The 17,835-nt window shown below is 38.5% G+C and overlaps 1 protein-coding gene across 6 annotated transcripts in view; it reads right to left on the bottom strand.

Annotated features, from left to right (window-relative positions):
• galnt13 (UDP-N-acetyl-alpha-D-galactosamine:polypeptide N-acetylgalactosaminyltransferase 13) overlaps positions 1-17,835 on the bottom strand; it is a 417,261-nt gene that overhangs the window by 131,473 nt on the left and 267,953 nt on the right. For all 6 annotated transcript variants that reach the window (XM_043693777.1, XM_043693775.1, XM_043693779.1 and 3 more), the window contains 2 exons: positions 10,270-10,387; positions 5,688-5,868 (listed from right to left, as the gene is read on the bottom strand). In XM_043693777.1, the coding sequence (XP_043549712.1) occupies positions 5,688-5,868; positions 10,270-10,387 (299 nt within the window). The remainder of the gene's footprint in view (positions 1-5,687; positions 5,869-10,269; positions 10,388-17,835) is intronic.

Here is a 17,835-nt window from a genome sequence, read left to right as displayed (position 1 = left end):
TGTAACTAATCGGAGGACTGTGGAGAGTAGAACAAATTAAACCTTATGCATGGCAGGTAAGAAGTTCCTGAATTAATAGAACTATAAAGGCTGAGTTTCATTTCACTACAGTTTCATTTGCGCCTGCAAATGGAGCATTACCTGCTTCAAAATTGAGATGCCGTTTTCATTCACACACAAACCCTCATAAATCAAAACATTAAGCCCTCAAGCCACAACTGTCATCCAATTAGATCATGCCAATCTGTACCTCAATTCACCTTTGAAATATATCCCTTCATATCAGTCACTTAATAAAAATCTGATGATCTCAGTTTTGAAAATTTCAATTGAACCAAAGTTTGCAGCATTTTCACACTTCCACTATCCTTTTTGTGCAACAACAGAACAGAATGTGAAAAAGTGACTGGAAGTCCCAGCTTGAGGGGCTGACTGCCCTACTCTTGTTCCTATTTATTACAGTCTTTAAACATTAAGGATCTTTGGAAGGATATCAAATCACTCTTTCTCACTTCATTCTATGAGGAAAGGGTGCCCAGCTGATCTCTTTTATCACTGAAAATTATACTCTCATTGAATTCGGGATGGAATCTCTCTGTTCTTCTGGAAAGGTGGTTGCAAGAACGTCTCAAAATTGTATTCTCTGAGCAAACTGTGTATGGCAAACTCCAGAGCCAATGCATGATCAATTAATGACTTGAACTCACATGCCAGAACATCACAGCAACAGACTTTGGAACTTTCTACGCTTTATCCTTTTTGCCTTCAAGAATGAACCTAATGGCCAGAAAGTGTGTTTTTAAAAATACACATCTCCAAAGGGAAATCTTTTATTGTGTGTGTGTGACCATGTATCGTGTGTCTGTGTGAGAGAGAGAGAGATAGAGAGACAGAGAGACAGACAGAGAGCTTTGAGTTTTTTTGAGGAATAAACCACTTTTCTTGAATAATATTAATTATGTATGTTGAGCAATGATTGCAGCTTATTTGCATAAATTACATTTGACAATAAACAAGTAATCACATTTATTAAAGAAATCTAATACATTTTCTTTTTAATTTAAAGCCTGATAAAATATTTAATTAGCCATCTTGGTAATAGGGCAAAGTAATTTTTATTTTGTACTGTGACTTTAATGTTGTAATGGAACGAGATCAAAAGTGAACTCCTCCATCCTCACTCACATCAATGCACTAAAGTTCACTCTTTGTAGAACTACAATGCTGTTCACAGAAATCTATAACAGAGTAAATCTCAGTACAAATCAGAGGAAAATGTTATAAGGGTATACAATAATTATAGAGCATTTCAATCTGCACACAGTTAGGTAAAACCTATTTAGTACAATTTTGTGGAGGAAAAGTTCTTGGAACATATTCAAGATGATTCTCTAATTAATTATTTTGAGGAACCAACTAGGGAATGGGCTAATTTGGATCTTGTATGGTGAAATGATAAAGGTCCACCTAAAATGGAGCTTTAGGAAAGTATAACGACAATACCATAATGGCCACAGCGCTAGTGTACCATTGATGATTATCTTTCAAAATTCAAATAATTCTGCAATGAAGCCTGAAGATTGGAAGATTGAAAATGTAATCCCACTGTTTAAGAAAAGAGGGAGAGAGAACAGTGGAAACTCCTGCTAGCTTGACACCATTTGTATGGACAATACTGGAAACTATTATAAAGGTTGGGATTCCTGGATATTTAGGAAAGAAACCTGACTGGACAGCTTCAACATGGATGTCTGACAAAGGATTTTGTGTTGGAAGATTTAATTAGCAGAATTGATAAAGGGGGACCCAAAGGATATGTTGTATTTAAATTTTCAAAAGGCTTTCTAAAAGTGCCACATAGCAAGTTAGTGGGAAAAAAAGTAAAGCACATAAGCTGGAGAACACATAAGATTGGATTGAAGCTTGATTGACAGTAGGCAAATGTCATTTATGGGTTGGCCACATGCGACCAATGGGGTGTAACAAAAATCAGCACTTGAGCCCTATTGGTTCACAACCTAATTCACTGAATTGGATTTGGGAACTAAATTGGTTGGATAAATGTTGTGAGGAGGAGGTAAAGACATTTCAAAGGGATTTGGAGAAGCTAAGCAAATCTGCAAAGATTTTACAAGTGGAAATCAATGTGTAGAAATGCAAAGTCATCTGTTTTGGTTGGAATAACAAATGTACAGTGCTTCTTCAATGATGAAAGGCTGGGAAGTGTTCATGAGTCACTGAAAGTTAACCTACAGATACAACAAGCAATTAACAAGGCAAATAGTTTCTTGGCAATGATTATAACAGGATTTAAATATGGAACACAAATTTCTTACTACTATTCCAGAAAGCTTTGGTGAGGTAAAACCTTTTGCAGTTTCAATATCCTTGCACATGGAATGATATACATGCCACAGAGGCAAAGGTTCAAACTAATGCAAACTAATTCCTGAAATAAAGTGATTGCCCTATGAAGAAATACTAAAGATGCTGGGCTATATCCTCTGGTTTAGAAGAATGAGAGGTATGCAAACATTTAAGATTTGTACAGGGACTGATAGAGTAGATGCTGCAGTGATGTTTCCATCAGAATATACAATATATAACCATGGGACACAGTGTCAGAATAAGGGGTAGGCTATTTAGGACTGAGATAAGGAGGAGTTTCTTTTCTCAAACAATGCTAAATCTTTGGAATTCTCTGCCTGGGTTCAATTCCCGCTTCAGGCGACTGTGTGGAGTTTACATGTTCTCCCCACATCTGTGTGGATTTCCTCCGGTGCTCAGGTTCCCTCCCATAATCCAAAGATGTGCAGGTTAGGTGAACTGGTCATGCTAAATTGCCCATAGTATTCAGGGATGTGTAGGTTAGGTGCATTAGTTGGGGATAAATATAGGATAATAGAGTAAGGAATGGGTCTGGGTGGGTTACACTTCGGAGGGTCAGTGTGGACCTGTTGGCCCAAATGGCCTGTTTCCACACTGTAGGGATTCTATGCTCTTTGATTAAAGGACTGTGGACGCCTAGTCATTAAGTATGCTCAAGTCTGAGATTGAGATTTCTACATGTTAAAATCATTAACGAATATGGGATTTATGTGGGGAAAATTAAATTAAAGATTAGCAATGATCTCATTGAATGATAGAGCAGGCTCTCAGAATCAAAGAACTGTTCTGGTGCAGAAGGAGGCCATTTGGCCCATTCTGCATGCACTGTCTCTCTGAATGTTTGTTATGACTTTATGCCATTCTCCTGCTATGGTCTGCAACGTATTGCTACATGTTGCTTATACTCAAAGAATCATCTAACATGCTTTTAATCGACTTGAAATTTTGAAAGATGGAAGGGCTAATTGGTCAACTCCAGCTCCTATTCTCATGTTCTTTATAAAATTATAATAATTAGCATTTAAGTTTGGTATTTAGTTGCAAGTTATGAAATACCTTCTAGATCTAAGATCAGCATTTCAAAATCTTTGTGCCAGAGCTCACATGCTCTACAATTTAATGCTAAGCTCTTCAAATGAGAAGAAATAGTAACACAACACATACATAGAGAGTAGAAATGAGAAGAGGGTCCTAAAGGTAAATGTAAAAAGAAAAGACATTTCGATCAGTCTCTGAATTGTACATGAAGAGCTGACATAAAAATGTTGAGGCAATTATTAAATGGCACCAGTAGCACTGATGTTGGCAGCTGAGCACTCAATCCCAAGATTCTTGGTTTTGCAGGTTGATCGAAATTCTTTTGTCCTGATTCCTCTTGAACTGGCTGGCTACACTGAGAATTCTCCCATTTTGTTTTACCTGCAGTCCAGTTCTATTTCTTTCAGTTTAGCTCCTAACTTCAAAATCTAACTGTGCTAGATGCTAGGCCATTAAAGGAACAAACACATTAAGCAGCTATTTGAAACCTGAGCTACATTTAATTTGCAATCATTTCACTACCCATTTGCTATGGATGTTCTCGATGAGAAGCTGAATGGCTGATATGGTTCAGCGATTAAAAGCCTCGGAGAACAGCAGGCTCACCTTTTATGTGACATGCAGTTGTCACTCAGCCAGCATGGCACCTTGGTTTATTTGGAATTATGTTGAGCTTTTTGGAAGAATGTCTGTTGAGAGGCTAACCATGTTTTCTGAGAATATCTTACCAAAGTTGCCATGTTCACTATCTACCCTATCATTAGGATATCCGTTTCTGGCCCCATCATAACCAAGCATTGTTCCCAGAATGATATCCTGACATCAAGGGACCTATTTCTATCATCCATCCACTTTCAGGCTCAGCAGCAGAGTAGATAGTGAACATGGCACCTTTGGTAAGATATTCCAAAAAAATATGCTAGGTCCCAAATCGGAATTACTTCAAAAAAACTCAACATAATTGGGACTTGATCAAAAAAGTACAAGATTCAGCCCATTATTGTTACAACATGGCAGTGAACCCTTCTGCTAATTAAACCAAACATCAAGAAAAGCTCACCTCGCCTCGTCATCTGTTAAAATGAGTGACAAAGAACTCCCAAATTCCACTATTTAAAGAAAATAATATCAATTTATTCCTTAACTCTAAAACTGAATATTAAACACCAACTATTCACCACTCATAGCCTCCTGTCTCTTAATTGCTTCCAAATCTATAACAATGTACTGTTTCAATAAAAAAAACACTTAATTAAATTACATCAAATGATGCAATAGCTGTCATTATCGGTGTCTGTCTTCTTCCTGCTGAAAATCTCCCTGGATCATCTTCTTTCTTTTACTGTGAATATTTTTCAAATGAAACAAAGTACCTTTGATAGAATGTTTTCTTGAATGGTAGTCTTTCTTGATCGTAGTTACTCTGTCAATGGCAGTTACTCTGACTGACTTTCAAAATGCCTGTTTTTTATATCTCCAACAGCGGATCATCTCATTGGTTCGATATTGGCAAGAAACAATAAATTCAAACTCAACTGGGTTTTAGTATCCTGGGGCATAATTTAAACTGATTGGTTAAATTCAAATTGTTGTCAAAACAGCAGCCAATTATTTCACAACCACATGTTACATATTTTTAATTTTCAAGTATACTAAGACTGCTAGCTAGTCATCACAGATGCTTGTCAGCTCTCAGTTCAGAACATCATTCACTCTGTCTTAAAGGTACAGTACACGTATTTAACTTCCTAACATTATCTAGATTACTACTCCAGTAACATATTCTCATAAAATGGATTTATTAAATAGTGAGAGAATGTTATGTTCTAGCTAGTAAAACAGCAAACTAAGTTGTATAAGAATAATATCCAAGCTTCTCCCAAGACATTTGTTTTTATTACTTAGACGATAAGACTAAACACATTTACATTGAGGAGATCATCATGAAGCAAAATCATGTGTTATGGTACAAGGGAGACATGAAAGCTAGAAAACAGTACTTGACTAAAGATCTACCTTCATAAAAGCCAAAGTATCATATTAAAAATTATATACCAGCAGGCTTTACCAATAAATTTCAAATTATTTATGACAAATAACATGACAGCAACCAAAAACATGCAAACTCATAAATACAACATATTGGAAAGAGATTTACATCTCTTGAAATGTATCACGAAAAGATGATTATCATACCACATCATAATACATTTAAATGAAGGTCAGTTGAAAATAAATTAATTCCGCAATGGTAAGTGTACCTGGTGATATAATGTAGAAGAAGTCTTTGAAGTCATCCATCCACACTTCTGCTAGGCGTCTATTGTTCTTGTTAATAATATGTCCGGTACCACCAGGGAAAGTGTATGGAGTTGCCTTGCGGAACACATGACCAACATGCGAACAAGTAATAATTTCCAAAGAACCACCACACTGCCATATCTGGGAAAACATAAAGAATATTATCCATTGGTATTGGTATCCATTTACCAAAATCATCTGATGACAATATTCCACCATCTCATCAAAGTCAATAGTACCCTCCTTCACTGTGGTGTATGGAACTCATCTTACATTATATTTGACACAATGAATAATAATAAACAACTTACACTTCTCAAATGTGACTCTCTTCAATGAATTCTTTTCAAAAATTGCAGAAACAAATTCATAAAATTCATCAAGGACTTCAATGCTTATAGACAATGCATATCACTTTATCAACAGTAACAAGGCATTTTGGGTCATGGGCCAGTGTATTAAAATAATAGTTAAAGCATAATTTAATTTATATTGTACTAACATTCAACATCCCTTTTTCCTCATAAATTGTGTATTTTGCTTCAATAATTCTGAAATTGTTTCTTGAAATGAGGAATTTGACCTGGGCAGAAAGCCAGGGAAAAAAAGTCAGTTAAGAGGACTTCTATTGGATCCTTATCACACCATAGTATGCATAGAATTTAAAGATGGAAATGATTTTGGGTGAATATCCAAACTGCACAGTGATGAGATGTTTATTCTAATCAAAAATAGTTATTATTATTCTAATCCAATAAGGGGATGAAATATGAAATATTCCCATCAAACAGCCTTTGAAATATCAGGTGCAATCTTAGAAGAGCCTGAGTAACACAGGTCATGGTAAGATTTGTGCAACATTACACAAGAAGTCTGGCAAGACCTATCTCGATGCCAGAAACAGTGCAGTGCATTTTTAATTATATTCTGGGAGACAAAGTGAGATTTTTGCTAGAAGGGAGATTATTGTTTTTTTACAAACTCTTAACTGCACATCTTGCCTGACAAATATGCAGCTTCCTGTATGACCACTCACCAGGAAGAAATTAGAAAGAATACTTGACATGGAAGTCAGAGCAGATAACTGTCAACTTCAGCTCACTACTGACTGCAAAGAATCTCCATGTTGGTAACCATGCAATGACATCTCAGGGAACAATCCATGCGAATCAGATGCATGTTCCCTTCATTCACAGACGTTGGCATCTAATAATTACTAACTTTTCATGATCCACGTGACACTTCTCTGATCCACTTGCAGCATGCTTAGGGAGTGTAAACGGAGATAAATGGGAGAGAGGTGGAGCCGGGGGGAAGGTAACTGGGAATGTGATAAATAGATGAAGGTGGGGCATGATGGTGATAGGTCGGAGAGGAGGGTGGAGCTGATAGGTGAGAAAGAAAATGGACAGGTAGGACAGTTCAAGAAGTTGGTATCGAATTGGAGGTTTGGATCTGGGATAAGGTGGGGGAAGGGGAGATCAGGAAACTGGTGAAATCTATATTGATTCTTCATGGTTGGAGGGCCCAAAGGCAGAAGATGAGGTGTTCTTCCTCCAGGCATTAGGTGACTAGAATTTGGAGGTGGAGGAAGCTCAGGATTTATATGTCCTTGGTGGAGTGGGAGGGTGAGTTGAAGTGTTTGGCCACAGGATGGTGGGATTGATTGGTGCGTGTGTCCCGGAGATGTTCTCTTAAACATTCTGCAAGTTGGCATCCTGTTTCACCAATGTAGAGGTAACCACATTGACAGCAACGCACATAGTCGATGAGATATTTGGATGTGCAGGAAAATCTGTGCTGGATGTAGAAGGATCCTTTGGGGCCTTGGATGCAGATGAGGGGGTTGGTGTGGTCACAGGTTTTACACTTCTTGCGGTTGGAAGGGAAGGTGCCGGGAATGGAGTGCTGATTTTTAGAAAAGTTCAAGCCATCTTTTTAATTTTTAAAAATTTACTACAAGCTTTTAATATTTTATGTACTTGGCTTCAAATTTCTTTGTTCCTGTTCATTTTTCACCATGTGGAAAATACTTTCATTCATCTTACCTATCAAAATTAGATGGTACCCACTTTCACATACTTAATTTCATTTGCCATTATATTACCTACTCTGTTAATCTACTTCAACCCACTGCTCTCATTCATACTACATAATCCTCCATTAATTATGCATAAACAATTCTAAATTTATGCATATACTTTCAACAGAAATTGTATTTACCAAAGTAAAACAAATCACAACTTCTTTTCTGTCACATTTATGAGCTTTCAATGTCTCTCCTATGAAGGACTTTGAGATATTGATTATGTTAAAGCCAATACTTATATGCAAGTTTGTTGGAAATTATACTGACAGGAAAATTATACCATGTCATGTACAATTACCCACTTCTGCTTCGTTGCCTTTTCATTGTCTCTCAAAATAAGGTACACACAAATTTCAGTTTCAACAAATGTCTCCAATACATCTGTTGGTGCACATTCCATCACTTTCATACTGGTGACAAGGGTGTGGTGCTCAACTTAAGGAAAATGTGCTAGAGACGGCAGGCATTTGTCCACAGTAAAATGTGGGGAAGGAGACTGCTATCAGGAGTGAAACGGAATTGCACAATGTTAGGAAGAATAATTTTGGTGCAATTTAAAATTGACAGTTTTGCGACAGTGAATTATTTTCCTCAGTTTCTACTGATGACTGGTAATAGAGGGAAATCCATTCGATATACTCTTGAGAAAAGCTGTGTGACGTGCTTCAGCCTTTATCATACTGGGCTAGAGGTGGATTAAATCACTAGAATTTTCGCCAGGAATATACCATTGTTGATTTGGTATCACAGAATCCCTATAGTATGGAAACAGGCCAGTCAGCCCATCAAATCTACACAGAACCCAAAAGAGCATCCCAACCAGACCCATCCCCACTACCCTATCCCTGTAACCCTGAATTTCCCATGGCTAATCCACATAGTCTGTAGAACCCTGGACACAATGGGCAAAAATATGAGGACTGCAGATGCTGGAAACCAGAGTTTAGATCAGAGTGGTGCTGGAAAAACACAGCAGGTCAGGCAGCATCCAAGGAGCAGGAAAATCGATGTTTCAGGCAAAAGCCCTTCAACAGGAATACAGGCAGGAAGCCTCCAGGGTGGAAAGATAAAATGGGGGGGAGCTGGGAAGAACGTAGCAAGGAGTACAATAGGTGAATGGGGATGGGGATGGAGGTGATAGATCAGACAGGAGGATGGAATGGATAGATGGGAAGGGATATTGGCAGCTAGGACAGGTCATGAGGACAGTGCTGAGCTGAAAGTTTGGAACTGAGGTAAGGTGGGGGGAGGGGAAATGAGGAAACTGGTGAAGTCCACATTGATGCCCTGGGGTTGAAGTGTTCCGAGGCGGAAGAGAAGGCGTTCTTCCTCCAGGTGTCTGGTGGTGAGGGAGCAGTGGTGGAGGAGGCCCAGGACCTTCATGTCCTCGGCAGAGTGGGAGGGGGAGTTGAAATGTTGGGCCACGGGGCGGTGGGGTTGATTGATGCAGGTGTCCCGGAGATGTTCCCTGAAGCGCTCTGCTAGGAGGCGTCCAGTCTCCCCAATGTAGAGGAGACTGCAAATGACATTGGTGATTGTGTACATGAAACTTTGATGGATGTGGAAGGCTCCTTTGGGGCCTTGGATGGAGGTGAGGGAGGAGGTGTGGGCACAGGTTTTGCAATTCCTGCGGTGGCAGGAGAGGGTGCCAGGACGGGAGGGTGGTTTGTTGGGGGGCATGGACCTGACCAAGTACTCATAGAAGGAACGGTCTTTGTGGAAAGCGGAAAGGGATGGGGAGGGAAATATATCTCTGGTGGTGGGGTCCATTTGGAGATGGCGGAAATGTCGGAGAATGATATGGTTAATGCGAAGGTTGGTAGGGTGGAAAGTGAGGACCCAGGAGGTTCTGTCCTTGTTACCGTTGGAGGGGTGGGGTTTGAGGGCGGAGGTGCGGGATGTGGATGAGATGTGTTGGAGGGCATCGTCAACCATGTGAGAAGGGAAATTGCGATCTCTAAAGAAGGAGGCCATCTGGTGTGCATGGCCAATCCACCTAATCTGCACATCTTTGAACTGTGGGTGGAAGCCGGAGCACCTGGATGAAACACACGCAGACACAGGGTGAATGTGCAAACTCCACACAGGCAGTCACCTGAGAGGGGAATCGAACCTGGTGCTGTGAGGCAGCAGTGCTGACCAGTGAGTCATCGTGCTGTTCCATTAAGTTTTGCTTTTACTGTAATCTTTCAACTTCACTTCAAAGTAAGTGCTAAATCTGCACTAACCTAATTCATAACCAACCAGGAAAACGTTTTGTTTTGATAATTGAACATATCGTTATGACAGTTGAGCTTATGCCCGAAACGTCGATTCTCCTGCTCCTCGGACGCTGCCTGACCAGCTGTACTTTTCTAGCACCACACTCTCAACTCTGATCTCCAGCATCTGCAGTCCTCACTTTCTTTTATATCATTATGACAAAAACATAAGTAGCAGGATAATCTACTTACCCGAAAAGACATTTCCAGGTTCTCTCCACCCCAAATGTCCATCCCTGCGTCATATGTTCCAATTTCTTCAAAATAATCTCTATCGATAGAAAACAAGCCCCCAGCCATGGTAGGTGTCCTAAAAGGAATGAAAAGCAAAACATATTTGATCCCTGGCACAGTCTTTATAATAAATACACTAGCCTAGTAATGTAAGTAATTATGATATAATAAATAAACATTAGTGTCCAAAAATAGATTGGTGATTTAAATTCCAAGAGAAGTTTTGTTTTATTTCCCTGTTCTGTACAACTTATTCAGCATTAGGAATGTTAGTTGAATTTATATGCCTGTTAAACGGGACATAGTTGAAGATCTGTCAATACCATTGGAGAATTTACTATTTCTTTCAACTGCATCAAAACAAATCTCTTAATAATAACCGTGGCCATACATCACTGAAGCTCCAAAAACAATTATCAAGAATAAAATTTATGATAATTTTGTTATAAATAGGAGAAAAAGATGAAGGAGCCCCAAGATACTAAACTCTTAAATATATTAAACATTCATCCTTGTATCTTAACTTCACAGAAATAGCCTAATCTTAAAGTGTACCATCTTCTGTTATTCAAAACAGTAATTTGAACTTTCTTTCTTGCCATTAAAAATAAAATTCATCCTGATTTGGATTAGGACAGAATACTTAGGAACAGCAGCATGTGTGGAGCTACTTAAAAACACCCATACACACTATTTTTAAAAACTGCTATTGCTACAACTCCATATGCGTGTCAATTAACAAGATTTTTAATGTATCAATATCAGAAGCAACACATCCTTTTGAGGGAATCTGAGCTTTGCGCAGACATTGTTATTTTTCTGAGAGTTTATTTTGGCAATAGCTTAAAATTCATTTGTACAGGATGGACAGGTATCAATTTTTTTATAATCTCTGTACAATATGAGGGGCCATAAAGGAAAGGCAGGGGCTTGAGTTGATATGGAGCAATGTGGGTATGGGATAAAGGTGTGAGGGGCTATGGAAGATGAGAGCTAGAGATTCTACAACAAAAACAATCAAGTGCAATCACAGACCTGAGGCAGTCCTTTTGGGTACATAGGAACAGGAGTAGGCTATTCTGCATATCAATACTGCAGTGCTATACATTATGATCATGGCTGATCATCCACTTCAATGCCCTTTTCCTACAATATCCCCATATCCCTTTAAATCATTGCATTTAGAAATCTGTCAATCTCGACATACTTAATGACTGAACATTGATAGCTCCCTGGTGTAGAAAATTCCAAACATTCTTAACACTTCAACAAAAAATTTCTCATCTTGATTGGGACTTGCTCTTTATCTTTAAATATGTCACCTGTTTCTGAACTCCCCAACTACAGGAACATCGAACCTACACCTACCCTGTTTATCCCTTTAATTATTTGGCAGGTGTCAAGAGATCAACTCACTCTTCAGAACTTTGGAGAACATCGGCCCAGTTTTCCCAAACACTCATCATTGGCCAGTCCAACCATCACAGGAACAGATCTACTGAACCTTTTTGTACTCCCTTTCCAACAATAATATCTTTCTGTGATAATGAGACCAAAACTAAACACAGTACTCCATGTACAGACCAACAAGGTTCTATTTAATACAAGCAATATTTCAAATTTCCTCATAAACACTTGTGATAAAGGCTGACCTACCATTAGCCTTCCTAATTGCTCCATGTATCTGCATATCAGCCTACAGTAGCTTATTGGTAAGGACACTGAGTCCCTTTCTATTTCCCTTCTTGAACAGGGGAACCACATTTGCTATCCTCCAGTTTTCTGGCACTATTCCTGTAGACAATGACAATTTAAAGATCAATGCCAAAGGCTCGGCAATCTCCTCCCTGGCTTCCCAGAGGATCCTAGGATAAATAACATCCGGCCCAGGGGACTTATCTATTTTCACACTCTGCAGGATTTCTAATACCTCTTCCTTGTGAACCTCAATCCCACCTATTCTAATAGCCTGTATCTCAGTATTCTCATCGACAACATTGTCTTTTTCTAGAGTGAATACTGTCAAAAAATATTCATTTAGTGCTTCCCCTATCTCCTCTGACTCCACACACAACTTCCCACTACTATCCTTGATTGGCCCTAATCTTACTCTCGTCATTCTTTTATTCCTTAAATACCTATAGAAAGCCTTAGGGTTTACCCTGATCTTATCCACCAACAACTTCTCATGTCTCCTCCTGGCTCTTCTGAACTCTCTCTCTAGGTCTTTCCTGGCTGTCTTGTAACCCTCAAGCGCCCTAAATGAGCCTTCACATCTCATCCTAACATAAGCCTTCTTCTTCCTCTTGACCAGAGATTCCACTTCCTTCGTAAACCATGGCTCCTGCACTCTACAGCTTCCTCCCTGCCTGACAGGTACATACTTATCTAAGACACATTCCCCACAGTAGGCTATTGTACAAAATGCAGAGGAATGGGATTGTGGGAGATGTAGCAGTTTGGATCAGTAATTGGTTTGCTGAAAGAAGACAGAGGGTGGTGGTTGATGGGAAATGTTCATCCGGAGTCCAGTTACTAGTGGTGTACCGCAAGGGTCGGTGTTGGGTCCACTGCTGTTCGCCATTTTTATAAACGACCTGGATGAGGGTGTAGAAGGGTGGGTCTATGTTCTATGTTCTATCTATACTTCCCAGCCTCTTATCATTTAAGAAATATGTCTCCATGAAAATAGGGCCTACAGGGTACTAAAGCAAGGAATTTATGTTAAGTGTTAATAAAATATTGGATTGACTTCAAAAGACATGTATAGGGAAGAAATGAAGGTGTTAGAGTGTGATTGCAGCAAAGATTTACAAGAATGATTTCAGGAATTAGTTACTTAAGTTACGTGAATAGATTGGATAACCAGTAGCTGTTCTCCTTAAAGAGGATTTAATACAAATGCTCAGAATCATGAAGGCTTATTTAAACAAAATAAATGAAAAGAATGTATTCCAATCAGCAACAGGATTGAGAATCAGGGTACACAAATTAAAGTGAATAGCAAAAAAAAGTAACATGAGGGAGATTTATGGTTAGGATCTGGAGTGCTCTGCAGCGAGCCAAATTGTTCTTTTAGAGAGCTAGCATTGACTCAATGTGTTGAATAAACTTTCTCTGTACTACTAGTACTCTACAATTCACCATACCCAGCAATTTGGTGGAAATAGATGAAGAACAGGAGATGAATCAAATGGATTAATTTCAGCTTAGACACTGTCTTAGTTTATAAAGAGAACTAGTTCAGGCGCAGAGCAAAGGGGAATTCTGGGAATTATCATATTAGGTCAGGGCAAAGTTACATGGTAGTTGAATAGAAAGTCTCAACTTTAGTAAGAGTGCATAAGATCCTTGAAGGGGTTAATTCAAAGTATAAGAATGCAAGTTTAAAATAACTTGTTCATGAGTTTTGAGAAGATTTGTAGCTCAGGTTGAGGTTCTGGATGTAGGTTCGCTTGCTGAGCCGGACCTTCCAGCTCAGCTAGTAAACCTACATCCATAACTTGTTCATCAAGGACCATACTTTACTAAAGTGCTTCACAAGGCCAAAACATCTCTTCAAAGAAACTATAAATTCTGCAAGATGTTTCTCACAAGTAAGATGGAAAGGCTTGGGACAGACAGGATCATTTTTGATTGTTAATTTATGCATCAAACTTGGCAAACTATTTTCATATTTCAGTAATCTGCCTGGATGGCTTAAACAGCTGATAACAAGGAGATGCCAGACAAAAAAGTTTTGTAAGTAGGCGTGGAAATCAAGGAACTGGCCATGGGCAAAAATACAGGAGGAAAGCAATTGTAAACATGTTAGATGTATAAAGCTTTAAAAGCAGACAAGCAGGAGGCTGGAAGAACACAGCAACCCAGACAGCATCAGGAAATGGAGAAGTCATCATTTAGAGTGTCACCCACCTTCAGGACTTGCACCCGAAATGTTGCCTGGCTCGCTGTGTTCTTCCAGCCTCCTGCTTGTCTACTTTGGATTTGGCATCTGCAGTCTTTTTTTTTGTCTCTAACTAAAGCTTAAAGGCAGACTTTTGCCCATGGCTGAGACAAAAATTGACAACTTGTTGGACATTCTGTATTAAGGGAAACTTTGCAGGACAATGTGGGACCACCAATGTCAAAAGCTAAGTCCTGAAAGTGGGGTGTAAAAGATGTTGCAAAAGAATAACAAGCACTGCAGTTGGAATACAGTAGTCTTCCCCTGACCACGGGTGATACATTCCAAGACCTACCGCAGAAGCCTGAAACCACGAATATTAGCAAACCCATTCATTTAAATGGGAAATTTACCTTTCCAGCAGCCCCTTGGTCCCTGGTTCTGGAATATTCCACGTAATATGCTCAGGCCACCATAAGCCACAGGTAACTGAAACCATGGAAACAAACTCCAAGGATACAGCGGTGGCCGTGTAGTGTGATTTGGTCAATTACCTAGGACTGAAAATTCCACTACCAAATTGTTTGACACAACCTAATACCATATATATTGGTTTCCAAATTTAAAGAAAGGAAGATCTGGAATGGGATCCTATAGCGTGACGATAGAAGGGGCAGGAGAGGAAATTCAGGGGATGCTTGGTTGTTTTGGAAAGAAAGCTTTAGTTTTGCATTCCATCTTATTCCTGCAATGTTTAATGATTCATTTCATCTTTGAAAACACATTTGAAGTATCAAGATATGCTTGTTGTTATGCATACATAATTGAACCAGTGACAAAATACAAAACAAGATCAATGTGAGGAACATGACATGCATGGCAAAATCAATTCTTAAAACAATCAATCCTAAGGTATAACTATTCTATTGTATCTGAAATAATACTTACAAACCACTTTACAAGGAAATGTCCATTTCTTTCCACTGGTTTTAGTTTAGTCCATTATAATAGAATAAATAGATCCCTCATTTGACATGTAAATATAATTAAAACACTACTCCAGGACAATGAATAGTTGACTCATTGTGCAAATAGTACAGGATTTACTGCCCCATATCCATTATATTTGATCTGTGCTTGTAGCAGAATTAGGAAGGTACTTGATACTTCTCAATTGAGACCACTCAGATATAACAAGTTTACGTTTCTTCTAGGCCTATGAGGCTCAAAACTGTGAACAATACTACTTATATTCCATGGTATATTGAAGAAAAAACAGATTAAATTAACAGATGTTAAACATAACTGCTAAATAATCTCTTAAGTATTCTTTAGTAAGAAAAAGGAGAAACCAGCAAAATATTCATTGGAGGTATTTATACATTTAGATTACATGATGGAAGTAGGAACAAAATAAACCTTCTTGGAGCTTAAAAGGTTATGAGGAGGTTTAGTGCATGTTCAAAAATATGAAGGAGAAACTGTCTCCAGTATCAGCAATGTGGATAACCAGAGAGCAAACCTGTAATTGAAGATAACTGAAAAAAGGAACCAGCAGAGAAAAGAGGAGAAAATATTTTACATAGCAATCTGTAATGGATCAGACCAAACCCCCTCAAAATGTATTAAGAAGATATCCTAGACTCTATTTTTTTTTCTTATTTTAGAGGTCAGTGTAAGGCACTGCATTCATGATGCAATTCAATTGGTTAAACTACTCGACTTTAAGAAAAACACACTTATTTATAAATGAAGAGGAGGTGCCAGTGTTGGACTGGGGTGGAGAAGGAGAAACGACGTTTCGGGCATAAGCACCCGAAACGTCGATTCTCCTTCTCCATTGATGCTGCCTGACCTGCTGCGCTTTTCCAGCAACACATTTTTAAGATCTGATCCTCAGCATCTGTAGTCCTCACTTTCTCCTAGTTGGACTGGGGTGGACAAAGTTAAAATTCCCCCCAACACCAAGTTACAGTCGAACACGTTTATTTGGAAGTAATAGTCTTCGGAGCACTGCTCCTTTGTCAGATAGCTAGTGAGACAATTTAGAGCAGATGATCATAGTGTCATGCAACTAATATAATATATTGAACAAACCTAGTTTGCTGTTAAGTCTTTCATCTTTTAGGATGAGTTGCAGGTTTCAATTCATTAAAATGTAAGTCCCAGAACTTCTTTCAAGTCATATTCCTGAGATAACTTAATGTTTTATAAAAAAGGGTGACATCTCAGGTCAGACAATGCATTAAAGGTGTAAGGTTAGAATTTGTAAGTATTCCAACCTTGAGTCAGACTGATCACACTCATGCGCACACTCTACCAAGCGCGCGTGCACACACACTCTCACTCTCTCTCTCTCTCTGCCTCACATGCATGACACATATAAGTCTATGGAGTGAATTTTCATTTGCAGAACTGGATTTGCAGAAACATTCTATTTTGCTCAAACAGTACACAACCTGCAAGCAGTTAATCCATGTAACATTTTATGAATTCCTACTTTGGAAATAGAACCAGTCTGACTCAACATTGGAATACATACACTCTAACCTCAAACCTTTAATGCAATGTCTGAGCTGAGATGTTACCCTTTTATTAATAAAATCTTCAGTAATCTCAGGAATGTGACTTGAAGGAGTTCTGGGATTTACATATTAATGAACCGAAACCTGCAATCCATCCTAAAAGATGAAAGACTTAACAGCAATCTAGGTTTGTTCAATATATCGTATCAGTTGCATGACACTATGATTTTGTGCTATAAATTGTGTCTTATGATCCTGCCCCACTAGCTACCTGATGAAGGAGCAGTGCTCCGAAAGCTACTACTTTCAAATAAACCTGTTGGTCTATAACTTGGTGTTGTGTGATTTTAACTTTATTTTAAAACAACAGTTAATTACAAAAAAAATTAAAAATTGGCTTAACTGTAACTCTACCGAAATACTTAAAATTATATGTGAACTACTACTAATATTAACTGTTCCAATATAGTAACAAACCAGAAACATACATTTGGCAAAGACAAATTCAGTGAAATAGATTGTCTCACATGTAATTCAAGCAATTGGAAGGGAACCCCAGCTTCTAGCTGCAACAGAGATAGGAACAAGGGCTTCCTCATCCAATTTCAAGACTCCACTAACTGCTAAAAGCTAAAATTTAAATTCCTGGTTCTGTAAGAGCTTAACCCTACCCATTCAGGCTGCTTCTATTGTTCCAGCATTAAAAGAAAAACTCAAGGACTCACAAGCTGTTAACTTTATTGGCTTGGAGCAGACTGCTCGGTACTTCTGTCTCAACATTTCTTCATGAACATACCAGAACAAAATACACCTCTTAAAGTCATAGTATTATGACAACCCATGATCTGGATTGCATTTTTTGAAAGAGAGCTGAAAGCAGATTCACAAATAACTTTCAAAAAGAATTGGATACATAATTGAAGAGAAAACATGTTGCAAGACAATGGGGAAAGAGTAGGGGAGCAGAACTGTTCTTTCAAAGATATGTCACATGGGCCAAAAAGTCTTCTTCTTTACTTTATTGTGTTTGTGTGATAATACCGTATACTCTTTCAATAAAGGTATGTGCACACAACTGAGATTTGTATCTACTTTTATGACTATTAACAACCC

This window comes from Chiloscyllium plagiosum, chromosome 7 (genome assembly GCF_004010195.1).
Source record: "Chiloscyllium plagiosum isolate BGI_BamShark_2017 chromosome 7, ASM401019v2, whole genome shotgun sequence".
Classification (NCBI taxonomy): Eukaryota; Metazoa; Chordata; class Chondrichthyes; order Orectolobiformes; family Hemiscylliidae; genus Chiloscyllium; species Chiloscyllium plagiosum.
The sequence above is the reverse complement of the archived record's forward strand: the minus strand, read 5'-3'. Positions and strand labels throughout refer to the sequence as shown.